This window comes from Anticarsia gemmatalis, chromosome 6, assembly GCF_050436995.1.
Source record: "Anticarsia gemmatalis isolate Benzon Research Colony breed Stoneville strain chromosome 6, ilAntGemm2 primary, whole genome shotgun sequence".
Classification (NCBI taxonomy): Eukaryota; Metazoa; Arthropoda; class Insecta; order Lepidoptera; family Erebidae; genus Anticarsia; species Anticarsia gemmatalis.
The window spans coordinates 11292375-11314425 of record NC_134750.1 but is presented as its reverse complement, the minus strand read 5'-3'; the positions used below and the strand labels follow the sequence as shown (position 1 = coordinate 11314425).

The 22051-nt window shown below is 34.4% G+C and overlaps 1 protein-coding gene across 2 annotated transcripts in view; it reads right to left on the bottom strand.

The window, feature by feature from the left end:
• Window positions 1-1902: 1902 nt before the first annotated feature.
• Window positions 1903-22051, bottom strand: part of LOC142973744 (cyclic GMP-AMP phosphodiesterase SMPDL3A-like) — a 66361-nt gene continuing 46212 nt past the window's right edge. Inside the window, exons 3-10 of one of the 2 annotated variants that reach the window (XM_076115731.1) lie at window positions 21072-21140; window positions 19676-19835; window positions 19068-19267; window positions 17125-17282; window positions 9505-9685; window positions 7400-7512; window positions 4937-5118; window positions 1903-4747 (exon numbers count right to left, since the gene is read on the bottom strand). In XM_076115731.1, the coding sequence (XP_075971846.1) occupies window positions 4522-4747; window positions 4937-5118; window positions 7400-7512; window positions 9505-9685; window positions 17125-17282; window positions 19068-19267; window positions 19676-19835; window positions 21072-21140 (1289 nt within the window). In that variant the 3' untranslated portion in view covers window positions 1903-4521. Of the gene's footprint in view, window positions 4748-4936; window positions 5119-7399; window positions 7513-9504; window positions 9686-17124; window positions 17283-19067; window positions 19268-19675; window positions 19836-21067; window positions 21141-22051 lie in introns of both variants that reach the window. The other variant, XM_076115732.1, reaches the window with a different exon arrangement.

Sequence of the window (22051 nt, the reverse complement as noted above, 5' to 3'; positions counted from 1 at the left end):
ATGAAAAACACAAACTGTTTGATTATAAAAGTGGTCATATAAATACAGACTTTCATAAGTCAAGATTACGATTATAAAAAACAAAAATAACGTAAGCAGGCTTAAAGTGGTTTTCATACATATTTTAAAAGCGCAAAGGTTATTGGAACAGATATACTGTATGAACATATTATTATTTACTTTCAATCACACTTCTCCAAATGTTATTTTTTTTAACAAAATGAAAACAATATAGTAAATTGGAGCACTTGTTAGAAACCAGTCCTTATAAGTTCATATTATTATTATACCGTAGTCGACCATCTATGGAATGGCTGCATCAAGCATTGCTTAACCCACAAATCGTTTACCAACCGATAAACGTTTCTCCCTTACAAGTATAATAATATTGCCTTCCATTATAGTTATAATTCACGTTGCATAGAATCTATTCCTTATTGTGCCTTAACAGTTACTTGCGCAAACTGAAACTTAGTTAGTGCAGTCATCTGCAACCTAATATGCCGGCCGAACTTAGCATATACTGCAGTTGACCCACGTCCTAACTTCGAGGCGAATAGTCCGGTACAGAAATAAATAGACTAAATAACTTATGGAGTATAGTTTCATGGAGTTACCATATGTTCTCGCCTTGTTAGTTTCATTTGTATATGGTTTAAATGTTAGTTCCTAACCCGAATAATTTCGTTCTATGTTTTTTCTGCTGTTTTTCAATCAAACTGCCAACACCTTAGCGATACAAGAACATACATAATTATCTCTAAGGTGCATATCTTTTGAACAGCTTTACTGAAATGGATATAATTTTTAATATTCTTATAACTGTCAGGGGTAAGGTTTGTATGGGATCCGTGGGATCAAAAGACCTTCGGGAATGGAATCAATTAGATTTAATTTTAATATTTAAACTAAATAGCGTAATTGACACTAATTTAACATCACTGTTTATGCAGGGTTTACTTAGCATTTATTTTCCTTTAATATCAACCAATCTTATAGCAAAACGAATGTGTCTCATTTCGAAATAACGCTTATTGTCTCAGTCAAACGCTGCTGACGCTTCGGCAAAAGCGGTTAAATAATTTTCAGATTGTTAAATAGAATTTTTAGTTGTTGTTGTTTTTAGTAGAACTTTGAAATTTGGTATGAAGATTCCTTAGGAAAGGTAGAGAAGCACTAAGAGAGGTTTTTTGGAAATTCCCTTTTGGAGGGTGTAAAAGAAAAAAAAATATTTTAAACGTTTTTTAAACAGAAAAAGTAAAGACCACGCAGACGAAGTCGTAGGTGGTCACTATTTATTTACAATACACACTAAGTTACTTTTCATCGGTGTGCTGCCTTAAATACAAACCTTTGTCCAATTGCGTGGGAGTTGAATAAATACCACTCGGCTATCACCTCCCACGTAAGTACTAGTGGAAAAAAGCGAAACCCTTACTTTTGTAGAACCCAAATATAAGTTGAGTTTATTCTGCAAAGTTATTGTTACGACTTGGGAAGACTTAAGCCGAACAGATTTACCGTAGTCACGTTTTTCTCATACAACAGTACGTAAGATGTATTATTTTATGTAGCAGTTGCACTCTTCGTTCGTTCCTTCAAGTTTTGTATTTTGTGCAAATATTTTAGATATTTCTTTTGATTATAACGAAGAATACAGCTTCAATTAATTATTAAATGGATCGATTGCTAAAGTTTTATAAGAATTCCGTGACTGTAACACTAAGTTTATACTTTCAATTTAAAATAATGTACCCTTTTATTTAACTTTGCAATGCATTGAAAAGTACTGTATTTCGGGTCAGCATTTCTTTGCAGGTAAGTAGTGTGAGGTACAAGATTGGATAAAGTCTAAATACTATTTCTATTATTAAAACACAATATTTGATTACAATTCTTTATTAAAAATTAATTGAAACATCCAGTCGATATAAATATGGGAACATTCATATTATTAAAAAACGAAAACTTATATATTTTTTTCATATTGCTACAAAAGTTGCTACAAAAATTATAGATAAATGCAAACTTATTTCCATTATAATTATTAGATTTTGCATTTAACTATAATTTTATAATTAATACCGTACACCGAATATAATTGGTCTCAGCGGTAAAATAATATAACAAGCAATTCAATATTTACTTATCAACTAGTTGTTCCTCATTTACAATTTCAAAATTAAATTACAAATATTATTTACAGCGCTTTTAACTTTAAAATATGGCTAAATTTTATATTATTCATTTAAATTCTAATGCTATGATTTTACAGACAATTCCAGTGTACAATGTAAAGATCTGACCTTATAAGTTTTTTACGATAAAATTCATGCTGGTTTCCTACAGCCTTCAGAGTTAAATTAAACTACCGAAAAATATGTTGATAACCGACACGATCAGTGAGACCAGGTGCTGGACCGACGTCTTTACCTGCTCTCTATGCTGTTTACTAAGCATTTATTGACAAAATCACAGTCTCATACATTACCGACCGGCCACGGAGATAGTCTTTCTAACTATAATTCAACATGTATGTATGTCAGAATTTTAGAGATGATAATCTTTCATATCAATGAATATTTACGATTCAGATCTAATGTAAAAAATATATGATGCCTTTGCATTTCAAGTTTTGAACCAATTGTAATCCTTCGTTTTTCGTTCAATGAAATAAAAAATATATTTTTGCTCTCGGGTCTACCTCGATAAGACAGTGAACTTTTATTTAATATGTTCAATTTTCGCAACAAAAATAGTTTGACTTCAAAGCTCACAATCGATGAAATCTTTATTATAATAATTCGTTATAAATTCATGATCAAAATTATAAAATTTTATTTCAAATGTATTTTTAGCAAAATTTTTATTCAGATTCTTTTCAATAATTATGTATGAACAAGAGTCATAATAGTTCAGTCGTAATATAAGATTAGATCTTTACAATAACTTACGATAGATCACATTTCCACCCACAGAAAGCATTTATAATGTTTAATTTTTAGTAGTAAAAAATGTATTCAAATCGGAATTAAAGAAACATCAAATCAAAGTTTGGAAAATATTCCAGTTTTTCTTTTAATTATTTTATATTAGCCGAGTTTTAAAAATCTATGGTCACTATTATACCTTCCAATTCGTTTTAGAATCATTGTTTTGTGAAACTACATAATTATTTACATTAAAATTACATCGATTTTACATCAAAAGCAAGCGTTGGGAAATTATTATAATTCATTATTATTCCAAACAATCAAATGGAATTTTCGTAAAATTAACATTGAAATCATTAATGAAGTCGAATAATAATTGAAAATTAAATTATAATTTATTCCAGTCTCGATTTTTTTATATTAATTCTGATGTTCATTTACTTGTTCTAATAACTAGACTGTCTAAAGCAGTGACACTAGAAATGTGTCCGCCAGGTCCTCGTATATTTTACATTCAATAATGAGACTGTTCTATCCTAACACTTCACGTAATCAAGCGTTATCACAAATGCCATCTGAGCTATCTCATTTTACTCTGCTCATTAATCCTACTTAACATACCTTTAACCCTATTTAATACTTTTGAAGCACATTAATATTTACATTTGAAAATGTAAAAACTCAGATTCTGAGTTAGTACGACCTAAAAAATTACGTTAGGAATAAATAAAATGGCTAATGTAGAAGAATATTTTAACTATCCTATTAAGCTACGCGATATTATAACGAAATACTTTTACTCATTTACATTTTTTAATCGTTAAAAGAGAAAACAAAATATTATGGCACCAATTTTAGAGCTTTATTGTAATTGTATAAGGGTGTAGCTCTTATTGAATGTGCGACAATAGGTGTTAAAAATAAAATGAGTAGGATATGAAAAGCGGGTTCGGGTGGAGCGGAAGAGCCTGCGGGTAACGCTAACGCGTTTCCTACGATCTTTGTGTCACGCTTCCAAGCACGTGTTACAACGGAAATTCAAGTAATTTAAAATTTCTTTGTAGATCCAACTTTGTAAGGATTTATTACATTTTATTATTGTAGTATAAAAATCTCAGTACCATTTTACAAAATGTGGTTTTATAAAATTTACATTTTTCATTTTACACAAGCGAAAATAAAATATTGAACTCAATTATCTGGCGAGGTCAACACGCTAGCGTATCGCACGTCACCAGCCAATCACATTATGCAAAAGTTCTTGTCATTAAACCACTCATTTTATGAAACGATATTCATTATTCGAACAAAAGATCTTGAAATTGAATATCAATTGTCTCATCGCCATTTTATATGGAAATTCGATAAGCGATTGTTTCGAATTTAATTACATTGTTTGTCGCGTCTTTCATTTTCATATTAATTTTCACTATTCAACTTAATCTTTGTTCCGTTTTCATCTTTTATCATCCGAATCGTTTTTTTATTTCAAAACTGGATGTACTAACATTTCTACACTGAAAAAATTGCTGTGTCATTGATTCATCAAGTTTTGATACAAAAAAGCAATACCTTAGAAAAAACTTACTTAAACCACCAAAGCAAGTAGCGCCACAAAACCAAAGACGATTTTAAGAACTGGAACGGTCATCGAAGAAGCGTCTCCTGCTGCGGCGAGCGCACTTGCAGCTGCTTCGACGCAATGTCGGTAAGTCACGTGTTCTAAGCAAGTAATTGCGCAGAAATGTTGATGAGCGCAAGCGCCGTCGCAGGACTCCGAGCTTTCGTGCTTGACGTGGTATGCGCGGACGTATCTAGGAAAAGATTATTTATTAAGTGTTTTATTTTTTGGCTCTGTATGGCAAGAAGAATCAATCTGAGAATGAAGCAAAGGAAGTTTGTATGGGTCGTATTAAGTGTCGTTCTTTGATCTTCACCACATACTTACTGTGTTTTTTGTTATGAATGGATAAATTATAACGAAATATATAGAAAGTACTTACTTGTGGAATATATTAGTCTCATGCGGGGTCCCTATTTGTAGTTTTTCAGCGAGATTGTGTAGTGACATCGCTGAGACTTCGTGCAACCCGTAGTACTGTGTCAGGTTGTATTCTGCCGACCATTCGGCTAAATTGCGGTTAGCACCCGCAAGGTCTAAGAAGTATTGAGTGTAGTCCAACACCTACGAACAAAGAGTAAAAATATAGTATTTAGTCCCGGATTTACCACTCTTAATAAGTATCAGATTGCTTATCAGGTGCAGTTATGATAGTTGCTAGTTTGTCACGCAAGTACCTTTATCTACCACTTACTTCTGAATAGTTCTGAACTGCTAATCTCATCCTTATTTATCGTATCTATTCTCAAATCTCTGCTCTCAAAATTAAAAGGTGGTCCATCCTACATGACTTAGGAAAGTCCAAAGTTGATCTTTCATGGCTAAAACGCTGAACCGATTAAAATGGCATAGCTATCCAGATGATACAAAGTCTGAGGATAGACATTGACATGCACAGACTTTTTGTCAGAAGTTAGGGGTGGAAGGAACATACATTTTGTCTTAGATTTCCTGCCGTTTCGCACATATTACATTAGCCATGTATCTATGGTACCTATCTCATTTGTCAAATAGTGCGGTAAAAAACGCATGCTTGTTTGTATTTCCATAGAATATTAGAAATATATACATATATTGTATTTTCAAGTGCTACAACGCGAATGCCACTATGTTACTAATGGAATGAATCCACAAAGAGTTATTATTTTTACGCTATTTGAATTCGGCCTTTGACGGTAGAATGGACACGAATTTATTTTTCTAAATCCAACCAGTACTTTGAGATTAGCAATTTTATATGGACGAAAAGCTTGACATAATATCAGTTAAGATTCATTGTTATTACTTCCAACTATTGGTGTTATCTGATTCATAAAAAAATATTTCTCAATAGTAGCCCGGAGTTTGGTAACGTGCCCGGTGAATAGCAATAGGCTCGCCCCCTATTATATGGTAACTGCATTGTTAATGGCGAAATGTGTGTGTATTTCACACACCTCTGTCTCGAGCCCTTTTCTTGGGGTATAACAGGCGTGAAAGATGTATGTATGTACAGAAATAATTTAATTTTACTGCTTTACTTATATACAGCTTAGCCTTTTTTTCAAACTATGTTGGGGCCAGCTTCCAGTCTCACGGGTGCAGCTGAATACCAGTGTTTAACATGGAGCCACTGTCTATCTGACCTCCTGGTAAGACTGGTTGTCAGACTTTCAAGCTTCTGACTACTGTTAACGGCTGTCAAAGATCTTCGAGAATGACAGCCGGGACCCACAATTTAACGTGCCTTCCGAAACACGGAAGAACTCGATATGTGTAGGAAGGTCACCCATCCACAGAACAACCTCGGCAAGCGTGAATTAGCCTCAGAGATCGATCGCGGCTGTCGGTTACTAAGCCACGAGCTCGTCTTTTACTGCTTTACTCCTAATTATTAAATAATGCATATCGAGTATAAAGAACTCAAGTTAATACGTTAAAAGCACCTACTCTTTATTCTACGTGAAGTTTATAACGTAGACGCGACGCCATAAACTTCAATAAAATAATTATTCGATGCAAAGTTTCTTTGTTGCTATATTAATTAACAACCTGCTATAGCCGACCTACATTAGACTCTACAGAGTAGACTAAAACTCGAAAGTTGGCTTTTTGTTTAAAATATGTAGCTTCCTATATAAATTTTCCGTCAGGAGGAACTTTAAAATGATGTGTAGTTATATGATAAAGTTAAAGAGATTTTCAGTATGATGCAGTTATCATACTGAAACTTATAAAGAAGGCTTCCTAATGGTATGCTGAGACTTAATAAAACAGATGGGTTTAGGTAGAGAAAGGAAGACAGTTAAGTTTCCGATAAATGCACTAAACAGAATCAAACTAAACAATTTGTTTTGTCTTAATATTTGGGCCCGGCAGTTAAAATTGGAAGAGGTTCACGTCACACAGATCTCTAGTCACACGCCATCAATGGCATATTTCTTGTAGTGGACGCTAAAGATCGCCGCAAAGGATATCTGCCAAAGACGGCGCGGCGTTCTGTAGTTATGGCCGATGACTCATGTCCGACGGCGGCCATCTTAACTTAGTCTAATACAATCGTAAGAAGTCAGATTCAAGTCTTTCAACTACTACTATAGCAAGTAACAATTTAAGATATTTCCTAGCGATTGTACTAATTATTGACTATCACGTTCTTTGGCCTGAATACAATATCTATTGCAGTTGATTAAGGTGGCGTCAGGTAGAATTAGTGCACTTTCGTTTGTGGCTGAAAGGGCCTATGCGGGAGTGGCAACCGCGATCACATTTACGACGGATAAAAGTGCCAGAGAAAGATGATGATAATTATATGAAGATGTAATTTATTATTATTATTGTTGACTATAGTAAACCTCAAACTTACCTTTCCCGTATTGGTGTCGAACTTGTACAGTCTGAGGCCGGGATTGGAGGAGCCGGCTGGACTGCGATGTGGACTCACTGACGGCGCTAATAACGCCCACGATACCGGCCGATCTGTTTAAACAATATCATAATCAGTTGCTACGCAATTGCATGGTAAACTTAGATTATTAGGTTCTCTAAGCATATGAGAGCACGTTCACACGACAAGCGCTAAACGCGCGATTTCGTAGCATGCGTTTACAACTACATTTTTAAAAACGTTATGAAAATGCGCAAGACAGTACTCTTGGTTCTTATAAATATTTGTTACACAAAACGCGTAAAAAGTGAAAATAATAGGCGGGCATTATTAAGTTCTTAATTTTAAATGTTTTTTTTTTCTAATATACCCTAAATCGAAGTTTCTAAGTGATAGGAAGATGTTTCAGAAACTAGCCATTAAATAGATAGCGTAGGACAAAGAACCTCCTACGTATACTACAATAAAGCCATTAAATCTTAAAAATAGATCAAACGCACTGTCTCATATCCGAAATTTCCAATTTTACCTGCTACTTTTAAGCCAACGAAATTTCGCAGGAACTGTTCTACTTTTAGTGCAATAATCTCATTAATAAGCGAACTTACTGTACAGTAATTATTCACGGAATAAAAGCAAATGAACGTCATACAAGCTTTATGTTCCGAAGTGTATGAGTAATCCTTGTTCTGACATCACTTAATTAACACTGAACTTTTATATTTTCTCTAGCTTTTGCCCGCGACTTCGTCCGCGTGTTTTATAACTTTGAACAGAATTTTCATAGAAACTTTCATGGCCTATTTTATCCCCTTGGGGTAACCATTGATCAAAATCATTTCTTAACGGATGCCAACGTTATAACAGCTACCTGCATGCTAAATTTCAGCCCGATCCCTCCATGAATTATACAGTACCCGGTAAATAAGTAATACTCATTATATAATTAATGTACTACACTATTATTATAATGAGTTTAGTTCTAATTGAATTGTCAAAGTAATGGGCTTTATTCATTTGACAATATCTTTAATTATTTATAAATATTAAATATAAATATAAAGAATTTATGTCAAGACTTATAATTCAATTCAAAATTTTAACTTAAACTGTATGTGAAAAAGACGAAACGCTGTACAACTAATCAGATCTTATTTTCAACCCGTGACTGGAAAAAGGTCTCCTTCATCAAGAATCAGGAAGGAGAAAGGAATCAGTTTCACCGTGTTCATTAGTAGGACACTAACAAGTACAATCTCAATATCTTACCACGTGACCCAATAAATTGCATTTACATACATTAAAATAAAATAAATGCATACTGTACAAATATTCAATGGCCAACAATTCCCGTTGAAACAAGTAAATAAAACGTCACGTATGTATTTTATTGCGAAGTGTATCGGCTTAAATCCACTCGTTGACATTATTTAATTGGTGCCATGGAGTTCCCGGTGAGTGCTGACGTGGCCTCGATAATTAATATAGACTGTATGTTACAAATACTTTAGTTTTTTGGTAGTATTTTTGCAATATTCATCAGAGTATAATAATGATTGCTTCTGTGAGGCAGTGGGTAAAGCGTTCGCCTCAAGAGTGCGTCGAGAGGTCGTAGGTTTGAGTCTCACACTTAACACTTATTTGTGCGATCTACAAATAGTTGTTTCGGGTCTAGTTGTACTCTGTACTGCTTGATACAGCTACTTTATTTCGGAAGTAAGCAAAATCATTAATTATAATAAAATCCAGATAAATCGTGCATACCAAGGCTCTACTAAGTTGTCATGCTATAGTATCCAGATTAATTCACAAATACATATCTAAAGTAGAAACTTAGTTAAAAAAAAGACTGACGAGTGACGAAGATGCTGACATACAGACTTTTGTTAAAAAAAAACAACTCCCACAGTAAAATTGCTCTCATGTCGTGGGAACTTGTACAAACATACAGATAATGCAATCAAAGTACAACCAGACTATCGACCTTCCGACGCAGGGGTAGAGGCGTGGCGACCACCAAGCACTGGGTCGTAGAGGCCCATGGTCTTGTGGCCGAGCAGCTAGTATTATCATTGAACACTCACCATTATCATATATAACTCTGAAAGTGTCAGCGTGCAGGTGACCGAAGAACTGTCCCGCTATGATCTTGGCGTGTCGCCGGACTGTTCGTAGGTATTTGGCGTTGGCCTCTGCTGCCGCTGCTGACGGGTCGTACGGATGCCGGGAGTCCGACCCTGGTGCTGCGTGACCTACTATGTATACCTGAGGAAGAGAGTAAGGGTTTAGCAAGTTGGCTTTGTCTACTGCAGCGCGATTCTCTGCAGTCGATACTGTCGAATATCGAAAGTTTGTACTTTGTAATGTACTGCCAAAATAGTTCCTACGACGCCCGCTAGAGGCGCTGATCACGTTTTCATACTAAATGTCTCGATGGCTAGCTGGTTGTCGGTAGTCGATAGTGGTAGAGAATCGAGGTACAGTACCTCGATTCTCTACCACTATCGACAACCGACAACCGGCTAGCTATCGAATTTTGACATTTAGAATGTACTGCTAACATGTTTCCTACGACACCCGTCAGAGGCGCTGATCAGATTTTCATACAAAATTTCTCGATGACAGTTCGGTTGTCGGTAGTCGATAGTAGTAGAAAATCGAGGCACAGGTTTTCAATTAATAATATATGTATCATTGTTTTTCCAAAGTGTGTAAAGGTGTCTTATTAACTATAAAATTATAATTGTTACCAAATAAAAAAACATACTTGATCTTATTAAAGTTTATGCTTAGGTGTGACTCAATCGTATAAGCACGCACACAGACCACAGACAAGTAAATATGGTTAAATGATTTACTCTATTTACTTCAATTTTAATTATATTCATATTATCTACTAAAATATCTAAATTATCTACAGTCTATTGATATTCTAATTAGTAGAAACTAGTTCTTAAGACGTTGGTCTAACCACAGCTATGCACATAACTTTACAAACTGTAAGTACTGTAGCCCAGTTAATTTATGCAAGACGTGGTTCCAAGTAGTTTTGACTAATTGAGCCTCTTCAAACTGTATTACTCTATTAAAGCGGGGGTATTGAACTGTAAGGACTTTAATTGACCCTTCGTGTTCCTTGAATACAGTATCGGAGATCAGTTCGAGTCTATTGAATTTTAGGCTCACAGGATTCTCTACTACTATCAACTATCGACAACCGACCTTACTATCGAGACTATTTGTATGAAAACCTGCAGTCCGATATTCTGCTGTCGGCACTATCAAGTACCGGGAGTTTCACATTTGACATGTACTGCAGAAATAGTTTCTACGGCGCCCGCTAGAGGAGTGAATCAGATTTTCATACAAAATTGTTCGATAACTACCTAGTTGTCCACAGCCGATAGTGGTAGAGAATTGCGCTACTGATTACGCTACCTCTTTTAGCGGCTATTAGTTGTATCCTTCTCTGGAAACATAATACACCATTCTGCGTATTTTGAATCAGTTTAGCCGTTTCTAAGATAAAGTCAAAAATACTCATTTCAATTTATACTATTATTGGCACGGATATAATATAAAAATCTCTTTAGCAGTATCATTTAAAGGAAAAGTGTAAAATAAAATATCAAATCGATTGCATCAAGACATGAAACGTAAATTTTCTATTAGTACCAAATTTATATGAGAGTATAAAATTTTATCTTTTACAGAGCACTTTAACAGTTTTATGCAACACAGAAAACGGAATTGCAAAACTGAGAGCTCGGAAAAATCTTCATAAACATTCTGTGCTGTAAGATGTTTTGGTTTTTAAAGAGTTGATTAAACGCTACAAGATTTTGTCTAGGTTTTCTCAACGAGTAATTTTGCTACCACGCTTTTAATTCTGAATACTTTGAATAGAAAAACATTTATATTTTGAGGGAAATATAGTTTCAACCGCAGTAAATCTTTGATATTTTAGTTAAGAAACGTGCTTTTATTGACAAATTCTTTATGATTTCTACAGTCACAAACCAATAAAACGTTATAGGTGTGAAAGAATGGTTTTTTTTTTACTCAAGAAAATGGCGGAACTAATTGGAAGAAAATACTTCGGTGCGATACGATTACATTCTTAGGAAAAACTAAACTAACGTTTAAAATATAAAATTTAAAGTACTTCTACTCATCTCTACAAAACTTGCACAAAATAAATGTCCTTTGCTATAAGTTTACTTAAAACACTCCCAGTTTTTACCCCCACCAAAGTTGTCCACTAAGTGTAACAAGAGAATCAGATCCGTCCTAATTTCCATCAGTCCCCTGTTACATCATTACCTCGACACTCGACGTTTCCGCACCGTACTACCCGTACCTTTAAAATTCAACTATTGACAATCCCTTTCGAGTATTCACATACTGAAAAGGGTTGAGTGTCACCAATACACAGCGAACAAAGGGTATATATATTTTTATATATAAAATTGACTTTAAATCCCCGGCTTCGTTCCTATTGACAGTATGGGGTGGAATAAATTGAATTTCCCGACACGGTGCGACTTCTGACGTTGCATACATTGATATCTTTGCTTTTAGGGCCTTGCTGTATAGAGTTTTGTTTTTTATAAAGCAACTAACGATATCGCGCAAGTAATATTTATGTTTAGCGTTTTTAAATTGCTTTGATGCTGTTTTCTTTTCATTGAATAACTATGTTCAAATGCAGTAACTGAACCGCAAGCGCATCAATGAATGCAGGGTTTTAGTAAATTGTGTTTTTCGATTAAAAAACGCGTGTTATAGCGTCTTGCTGCAATAACGTCTTTGAACATGCATTTTCACGTTTGTAATGCAAGTTGCCCGATTTTTGTTGAAGAACTTATCTTAATTGATAAACAATGTTGTGCACAGCTTAAACATCATAATGCGGTCATATTAAATATAAAAAAAATCTGCGTCAAAGGTCGAGAAAATAAATCATCTTCTTATGTACAAAAGGTAACATCGCATGCAGGCATGCCATGCACGCAAGTCTCTGCCAATCGTCGCTTATTTGTCTCTTATGCAAAGAAACGCATTTAAAAACCGCGCGTTCGAAAATCATGGTTTGCCAGAGCCCTTATTCGTTAAAGCTTTTTGTCTTTATGTCAACATTCGATTGTGATAAGGAAGTATCGTGTATCGTATAATGAGTGGTATTGGCTTGTTTTTTATACGAATCGAATGTAACAAAGGCAAGGAATAATGGAGCCTGCGGGAAGATCAAAGAGGATTATTGTTAATCTGTAGATTATATTATGTAGGTTATTGATGCCTTTGACGGATATGAAGATATATTTTGATAAAATATGCAATGTATTATTAGTACGTTGCTCATAAAAAAATTAGCTTCTTCCCGTAATTTCATCGGAATAGATTCAAATAAGATTGTTTATTTTTGATTATCTCATGCAACATATGAGTAATTTATAATGATAGAGATTTATGAAATAACCTAGAAACATTAATATGCTTAACTCCCCTTTGACGCATAAAATACCAAAGTAGACTTACTTAACACATATTATTGTAGTTCTAAGCCTAGACTATATAACACATTACCATACCTACGTATGATTTAATCAGTTTCCATGCGAACAAAGTCAATGGCAGAAGCTAGTCTTAATAGCAAAAAAGTTACGAACGTATAATAAATGAACCTGCCTCTTCACAATAACGCGTCCAAATTCACATTTCTAACCTCAAAATTATTCTTTCACCTTTCACAACCAGAATATATTAAGCAAGTAACGTGATTTATACAACTAGTGAGTTTTTTGACAGTAATAACGGGCGAGACAAGGATTGATGTAAATAGGTACACTATGTAAGTAGATATGTATGTATATAGGTACCATGTAATAAAAGTACCTGCATTTCATCTGCATTTTATCACAATTTCTTTCTCTGAGCTGTCACCGTCACACATCAATCGCCAGGAAGTTGTTAAGTTATGAAAATTTAGTGATGAGATAATATTTCGCGAAAACAAAATTAATTTTAAATCGAAAAGAAATTACCAGTCTCTGTATTTACCGTTCATTCCCTTAAAAGAAAAAAGTATTTCTTATAGCAAACAAACTAAAACGATATTACTATTCATCGTTCCACTATTTAGATAGCCATATGCCTAAATCAAATAATATAATTTCGGTACAGGTAGTTGTGAACCTTGCCTACATATCCAAGGTTCGCAGCTAGTGGAACTACAAAATTCAGAATTTAGAACATCATTCACCCCGCAAGTTTATGCAGTTGACCGAGATCTGTTTAAGACAACTACTTTATTTTGGAAATACTCAGCATTATTTCTTCTTATCTAGGTAAATCGCGCATGCCACGACTCTCTACTAAGTATTTATTAATAATATTATTTTATCTGATGACAAGTTTGATTTATTTAATGAGAAAGTACTAACTCTCCTAACAGCCAGAGATCATTACCTTCATTCAATCGCAACCCCTAGCATAATTCATCATTAGATTATTATTATTTTATTATAATGTTAATGTTTGTTATCTTACAATGTTCCAAAATTTAATGTACCTATAACTTACATGTTTAGAAAAATATACTGTTAATGTAAGGCGGTAATAAATAAATAAATAAAAAGTAATCGGACTTTAATACAACAACGTATACTGCGTACTCTACGGCACATTAGGCTATTTACGACAGTAAATTACCAGCGGCATATTGTAATGATTCATAACAATTGTGTACGAGTTTCATATCAGACATATAACATACTTTACAGGGCTTTTGTTGCCGTATCAAATATGCCAAGAGTACAGAATGGTAATTGTGAGCTTATTACCAGTACTGAGTGTTGTTGGCAACTGTACAGAATGTCGTAGTTTTTCTACTTAAATTCAATTTTTTATTTCATGAAAATATTTTTTCTTTGTAATTTCTAAACTTAAATCTTTGAAAAACTAATGAATAATTAAATACTTACAATATATACAAAAACAAGTAAGTCACGCGTCGAATTTAGATTGATTTTAAATGAAAACTGGTATTTGTTTCGTCGAATCTTGCTTATAAAAAAATATATTAGATTTGATTTTCAATCTAACAAATTAAAAGAACGATAATTTTACTAGCACAGATAATATGTATTTTATAGAAATAATCAACTTTCGTTGTAATTAAGGCATCTAAAAATAGCAGTTACAAAAAAGTCGACATAAAAAAGCAATTGGAATTCACCCTAATCCATTCCCATCAATGTGCGTGTCCCCATAACTATTAATTAAAAGACTCACAGCAGTCAATATATTAACGACAACAAACGACTTGGTCCCAGTCAAAACATTCGATACCAAAGAAATACGGCCTCTTTCAAAATTACTTTTGCATCGCAATTTCGGTAGTAGCGATTAGATTAACGATTTTCTAATCTGTAATTTATTAGAGCGGGTCCGGCCCGGCCGTCGTCCGGATTTCCCTTAGTTCCGGCCAGCACCGGCGCGATGTAGTTCAACCACTTCTTGTTGAATAAACGACCTGTTTTGAGTCAGACTCATATCGCCCCAAGTGCATATTTATGAGGCTGCTTTGTTAAATCAAGGTTTACTTTACGACTTTTAAATTGTTCACGGCTTTAAAAATTCCTGAGGATTTTTGTGAAAGAACAAGGAACGTTTTTGTGTATGTTCTTGTAAAGAAATCACTGGAGAAGATTTAAAGATTTGATTGTTATCTGAGCTTGCATATTTGTCTTTGATAACTTTATCTCCGATTTATGAGAAGATTCGATGACAAGTACTCAAATATTATACATAAACCGATAAAGCCTTATATTCAAAGGTAAGGTTTTTATCCAGGCACTGCTGTTAAAAAATTAACAATTCATCAATCTTCAAAAAGCATACAACAGCATTTTTTTCGTTTGTTTTTTCAACAAAACTGTAATGCACTCGAAATATAGTGGCACTTAACAGGCTTTGTACGGCAAATAAAGCCTTGTTTTCTAACAATAAAAAATGTACATACGTAACAAATATTTTGCTTGTTTGACATAAATTCGTTGACTTAACAATAGCTTTGTTATGTGGGCATTGTTTGGCCAACTTTTAGGTTTATTTTGTATTTTTTCTTCTTTGTTAATTTTAAAACGAGCAATCAGCAAAAAAAGCACTATTTATTTCAGAAATACTTTCATATTTCAATCAATATTTCCATATTTTTCTCTAAACTATTTCTTCTACTTTTCAGAAGCTTTAATTTATTAATATTAGCATGATAATCACAGGTTTAATCAGCAGTGTACTGAAAATAATCTAGGTGAATTTTTGAGACTGTGTTTATTCGTTTACCATCTAACTCGGCGAAATTCGTATATTTTTTACCTCACAGTCGATAATATTTTTTGCATTTTTTTATTTCTCGTCTCGAAATCGGTTCAATTGCACCCGAGATTAGCGTTTAGCAAGAACTTTAGCGATTCACTTTTAAATTACAGATATTCGCAACTAGAAAACAGCAATACAATCGTATCCTATCCAAAGAGACGAAGATTTAAGGAACAGTACCTCGATTCTCTACCACTATCGACTACCGACGACCGGCTAGCTATCGAAATTTGACATTTAGAATGTACTGCCAAAATGTTTCCTACGACACCCGTCAGAGGCGCTGATCAGTACCGCGATTCTGTACAACTATCAAGTACCGACAACCGGCTAGCTATCGAAATTTTGACATTTAGAATATACTGCCAAAATGTTTCCTACGACACCCGCCAGAGGCGCTGATCAGATTTTCATACAAAATTTCTCGATGACAGTTCGGTTGTCGGTAGTCGATAGTAGTAGAGAATCGAGGCACAGATTTTCATACAAAATTTCTCGATGACAGTTCGGTTGTCCGTAGTCGATAGTAGTAGAGAATCGAGGCACAGCATGGTTAAATATAATGGATTATTTCTCAGACTTTCTGTGTTGCAGTTGTACATTGTATAGTCTAAAACACTAGATACTCAATAATACTGACTTGAGAGAATTACATTACCTGAACTGTAGTTTCAATCATTCTGTGAGACACGTCGCCCTAGAAAATTAGAGAGACTGGATCGTCCCTACATTTGTGTACGGGTCCGCTGTGAATAAGCCAGTAGCTCGATTCTCTACTACTATCGACTACCGACAACCGGCTAGCTATCGATAAATTTTTACACGAAAATCTATTTAGCGCCTCTACCTGGCTCTGTAAGAACTATTTTGGCAGTGCATTTCAAATGTCAATCTCTCGATACTAGACTGTACAGCGACTATAGGAATGGTTCACATCTGACGGAAGATGCGTCGGGCGTAGCCTAAATAGTATGGGATTCGCAACGACACATCATCGGTTGAGTGTGAACGGTCAAGTATTTTTCTATACAATTGTCTGTTCTGGCGTTACGCGACCGATAATACGCGACGCATGTTCCGTCAGCCTTCCCATACAGTAGCTCGATTCTCTACCACTATAGACTACCAACAACCTGCTAGCTATGGACATTTTGACATTTGGAATGTACTGCCAAAATAGTTCCTACGACGCCCGTCAGAGGCGTTGATCAGATTTTCATAATATATAAAATTTCTCGATGACAGTCGGTTGTCGGTAGTCGATAGTAGTAGAGAATCGAGCTACAGAATTGCGCTACTGATGATAATACACATGGACTCACCATTTCCTTATTAGCCGTAGCCTTATCTAGTACAGCGTCTAGCCACTCCCACTGCCGCCTGGCCTGCGTGCTCGTGGCGTCGCGGACACTGAACAGGTTTGTGTTTAACACCACTATCCGCAGCTTGCTTTGTTTCTGCTCTATTGTGTAGTAACCACCTGTGGGAAGACCAATCGGTTAAGTGAAAATCGTAAAAAGATCTATTTAGATACGATATAAAATTTAGAGGCATTTTTGTGCTAGTTCAAGGTATGGTAATGGTGATAAGTCGCTTTCGTAGAGTCAAATGTAGAAATGTTGGTTTGGTAAAGAGTTAACTATTAATAATTGTGCACGCCTGTTCCTAAAAAATGAGTTTTAGTTCTAGCTTACAGTAACACAATATGAAACATAAAACTACGCCCATGAGAGTTGACAGAGATCAAAGAACTTCCATTGATTAGTATAAACTTCTTCATTCAGATCCATATATGTTTATGTACGGAACATCTGATTAAAAGTTGTACACACCAAAATGCAAATTTAAGTTATGGCGATAAAGGGGATAATAACTAAAAGCAAGCGATAGTTTATAAAACAGAAAATAAATTTCAATATGCGTTAAAAAGGATTTTTTTGTAACCAAGTTAAAGGAGAACAACAGGAACCACGAATGTTAAAATAAACAAATTGTAAATCATGACATTGTTTTCAGTTTTATCACCAAACTTTTTGTGAACAGTCATTTGAGTTCAACTAGAGGCAGGCATAGAATAGAGGGACGAAACAAAAGTAATATGTATACTAATACATAATACGCGTACGAAACTTCTTGTTTCTTATACCCGTTGTCGGAAACTTTAAACTTTTATAAAGCGGACTCCGGCACTAAGTTAGAGCTGATGGTGCAAAGTTACTAGCAGTAAAGGAATCAAAACAATCACCATATTTAAAAGTCTGCAGAGCTTGCGAAGGTGCTGAAGCAAGGCGAGCCGTGAGGTGATTCCGTGCCAAGATATTTTAAAGCTGTTTTGTAATGTACGGTGAGTTGGCTAGTGCAGTGGTTGGCAACAACCTTTGTGCGTTTGTGCTTGTACGAATGTATACGTCTTAGTGAAAATTATATTTTATTAGCTGTCTTTGAGATCATATTTTAAATGAGTAATGTGAGATAATTTAAAATATGAAAGAGAGAATACAATTAAAGACAATTCACGTCTTCGTTACGAGAGCTTTAATAGCAGTTTTATCTTTAGGGCAAATGTGTGCAAGGACTGATTTTTCCAACCATATTAAAAGTCAAAATGAATTATTACTCCAGACTTTATCTGCGCAAATCTAATTTTAATTCCATCGCACCCAATTCATAACCAAACCACTTATCAAAACGGGCGTTAAATACTTCTGAGTACATTTTACAGGTCCCATTAGGGAACCTTTTGCTGGCTTATTTAATTTGTATTTATATGGTTTCTATCTTAAAATAGAAGGCAACTGCGTATTGTACAAGTTGGGAGAGATTACTCGAGGGAAATACCTAAGGCCTCTTATACCTGTGTATTTTTAATTTTGTCTGGATTCTAGACTCTAAGATCTTGTGGGATTTGGGTAAAATTAGAATTCTTTTTTACAAACGTGGCAAGAGATAGGTTCAATGTTTGTATTTTTAAATGAATTTGATTTTTTCTTAGCAAAATACTTCCTTTTTCAGTGACTAACACTCAAAAATGTGAAAAGGTAAAATTTTGAATCGCAAGAGGATTACATTTAGAGTTTAAGTCGGACTTTAGGGGATGGACTGTATACATAAATATACTTTATTTTAAAAAAAGTATAAAAATAACTAATTACGTTAAAAATACATGTAAGGTAATAGCAGTACAATAAAAAGTAATACGTACCGTAAGTACAAAAAGAGGTAAACAAAAGCAACTCGTAAATAAAAAGTTGTTTGAAATTCTTACCATATTTAAAAGTCTGCAAGGCATCTAAAGGTAGCCAGTGCATCCACAAATTGGTGAGGCTCTCTGAAGGAGCCGGGTCTAAGTGACCCAGTACTGGGAACACGAAGTGAGAACTGAACGTCGTACTGAGGAGATCTGTCATGTTTCTAATAGCTTGAAACCTGTCTTCTTCACTCCCTGTTTGAGCTGCTATGATGTCCCTGGAATAAAAAATTCTATCAGTAATTGTTTGTGATGTGAGTGGCCGTAAAGTTCTTGTTTGGTTTCCTCGGAAGACACACTATACTACTCTCTATGCTAGTTGTGTAGAATTTCTCTCAACATTAAAATCCAGAATAAATAAATGGTTTGATTTGAGAGAGCTATAGCTGGTCATATTTTTCATCAACAACTCCTACACTGAGCATTGATCTACATTGTACCGGTGTCGAGTCGTATAAATTAACAGGTTACCCAGAACCAAAACCAGTACTTGAAAATCACACAAATATAAATTTTATTTAGGAATTGAGCTCGCAACCACTGCACCCAAATGTTGTCACAACCTTAACAACTACATAACAGATAGCATTGCATATTCTTACAGATTGAAATCATTTGTTTCTTACCCAGTCCACAGCACAAACTCAACGTTCTCTGAGTGTCGTGTGCGCATATACCGCGCTGCAGACTCGATCAGCTCAAGTGAGCTATCACAGGAGTAGTCTCCGAACCGGCCCAGCGCTCTATGGTGGCCGGAACTGCCGCGCTCGTCTGCTCTCCGACATTCTGAAGGAGAATTTGTTTAGTTAGTAGTGTAGTAATGAATAGATTTTTATAGCTACAGCTGTTTCAAACCTCATACTTCACTAATTTTTAACCCACCACCTTTACTACAGTCACGATTCTTTGATCACTTTGACATATTGTAAGATTTCCCAAGTACATAGTATACGCTAAAATACAAAATTAGTTCCTGAATTAAAGTATTCCCAATAATAGTTTTAGTCCTTGCACGTAAAGAACTTTAGTAATTCATCAATTTGAAGATAGTATGAATCTCTATATAACCTAGAAGATAGTATGAATCACCTTAAAATATTGGACGTACATCTAGGTTTGTGTGCGTGAGCGGCCTCTAACATTTTTTTTACAAAGATATCCGAAGTGGTTAAACATTTTAGTACCTACGTTAAACCGCTAGTATTATGTTACTTCAGCCATGTAAGGTACATTTGTAACTGGTTATCTCATCTTATACGTTAGACGATAGCATCTAATTCATAAAAATTGTAAATCATCAAATACAAAAAAAAACAGCAAAATCACGTAAAAGAATCTTCAATTTATTTAAATAAACATCCTTACTTTGTAACGGCATTATCGACCTCTGACCGTGCGCTACCTTTTTCTCGAGAGCTAAATTCTATTAAATTGCGCGATACATCAACGGAAAAGATAATTATTTCCGAAGCTGACTTAATAGGGTAACTGGGAGTTGAACCTGACGCTAATGGTACATTAGTATTAGGTTGTACTTCATTTATTCCGAGACTCTTTATTATTTATTATAACGAGCGCTCTTGTACATGGAAATCGTAAACCTCGTTGTAGTAATTATTGCTAAGAGAAATAAATTGTGCGTATATTTGCCAAAAATAAGCCATCATTATGATTTAGCGGTATTCTTTTGATTTCGTCGTATTATTTTTCCCTAACTTTATCAACAAATAATGGCAAACATACAGATTTATATGTGTGTTACATATTAATGATTATTATTTTATTCAGTTTTAACTGAGATTTCTCAATTTGTGTATAAAAGCTAACTCAAATACTACTAGGCATTTTTCTGTGGATTAACCTAACTATCTGTTTGTTCTGTCTGTTTTTACCGGTTACTAAGCACAATTTTATAAAGAATTGATAGTGTTTTGGCATCTAATCTAGTTGACATATTACCTTATACATTAATTTGTGGCATGACGTCATAACTATAGTAATTGTTTAACATTTTATACCTACGTCTTCTAGTGTCGCCTTGTGATGTGTATAGTGGGTCATAGTGGAAGTCCGTTATGTGCCAGAAGTATCCTGAAACAAAGAAATAAATAACATTAATACTATATTGGCACACGATTATCAAACAATATTTTTTAGAAAAATAGATTTCGTTATATTGAATGCTTGATTATTATATTTTATGTAACTAAAATTATGCTGTCAACTGCACTACAAAATTGATTTTCAAATTCAAATATTACATCAATGGGACAAAATACTAAACTAAATTAAAAATATTTTTAAATTTCTGAATTTCATCCCAATGTCATAAAACGGTAGTGGGACGAAACAAAGAACTGTCTATATACAAGATTTAATCTACGAAATCACTAAACTGATCCTTAAACTCTTTATCAATTTTATTTTTCATTAGTCCCTATATGTCATTTTAGAGTGCTGAATACAATTTTTATCAACGAAAAAATATTGTAATCTCAAACGTGGACATAATCAGTAAAGAAGATAGTTGTAACACAGAATTTTATTCCACTCAAATAAAAAAAAAAACATTCACGTGCCGAGGTCTTTTTTCTAAAAATACTGATTAAACAAGAGATTTAGCAAAATATTTTTCTTCTGAGCCTTTAAACTAAAATGGCAGACAGGATAATTTCTAATGTTGATTTTATAAAGTACTATGAGACCTTGTTTGAAATACTTTCACGTTTATAATAGATCTAGAATTATATTTCAACCTGATAGCTCTTTACCTAAATTTGGATTGGATTTAAATCGCCATTTGCCCTGTGCATGTACGCTTCATTTACGATTATTTCGATTGAAATATTTTTTTAATAACATCACGCATTTCATACCCGTAAATGTTTAAACACTATTAAATAGATAAACTACCGCTAAATGTAGCTCAGAAATCGGGGGCTAGACCAGCCCGATAGCAATTTTCTTGGGACCTCGAGATAAGCAGTTGCATACTCCGCTCA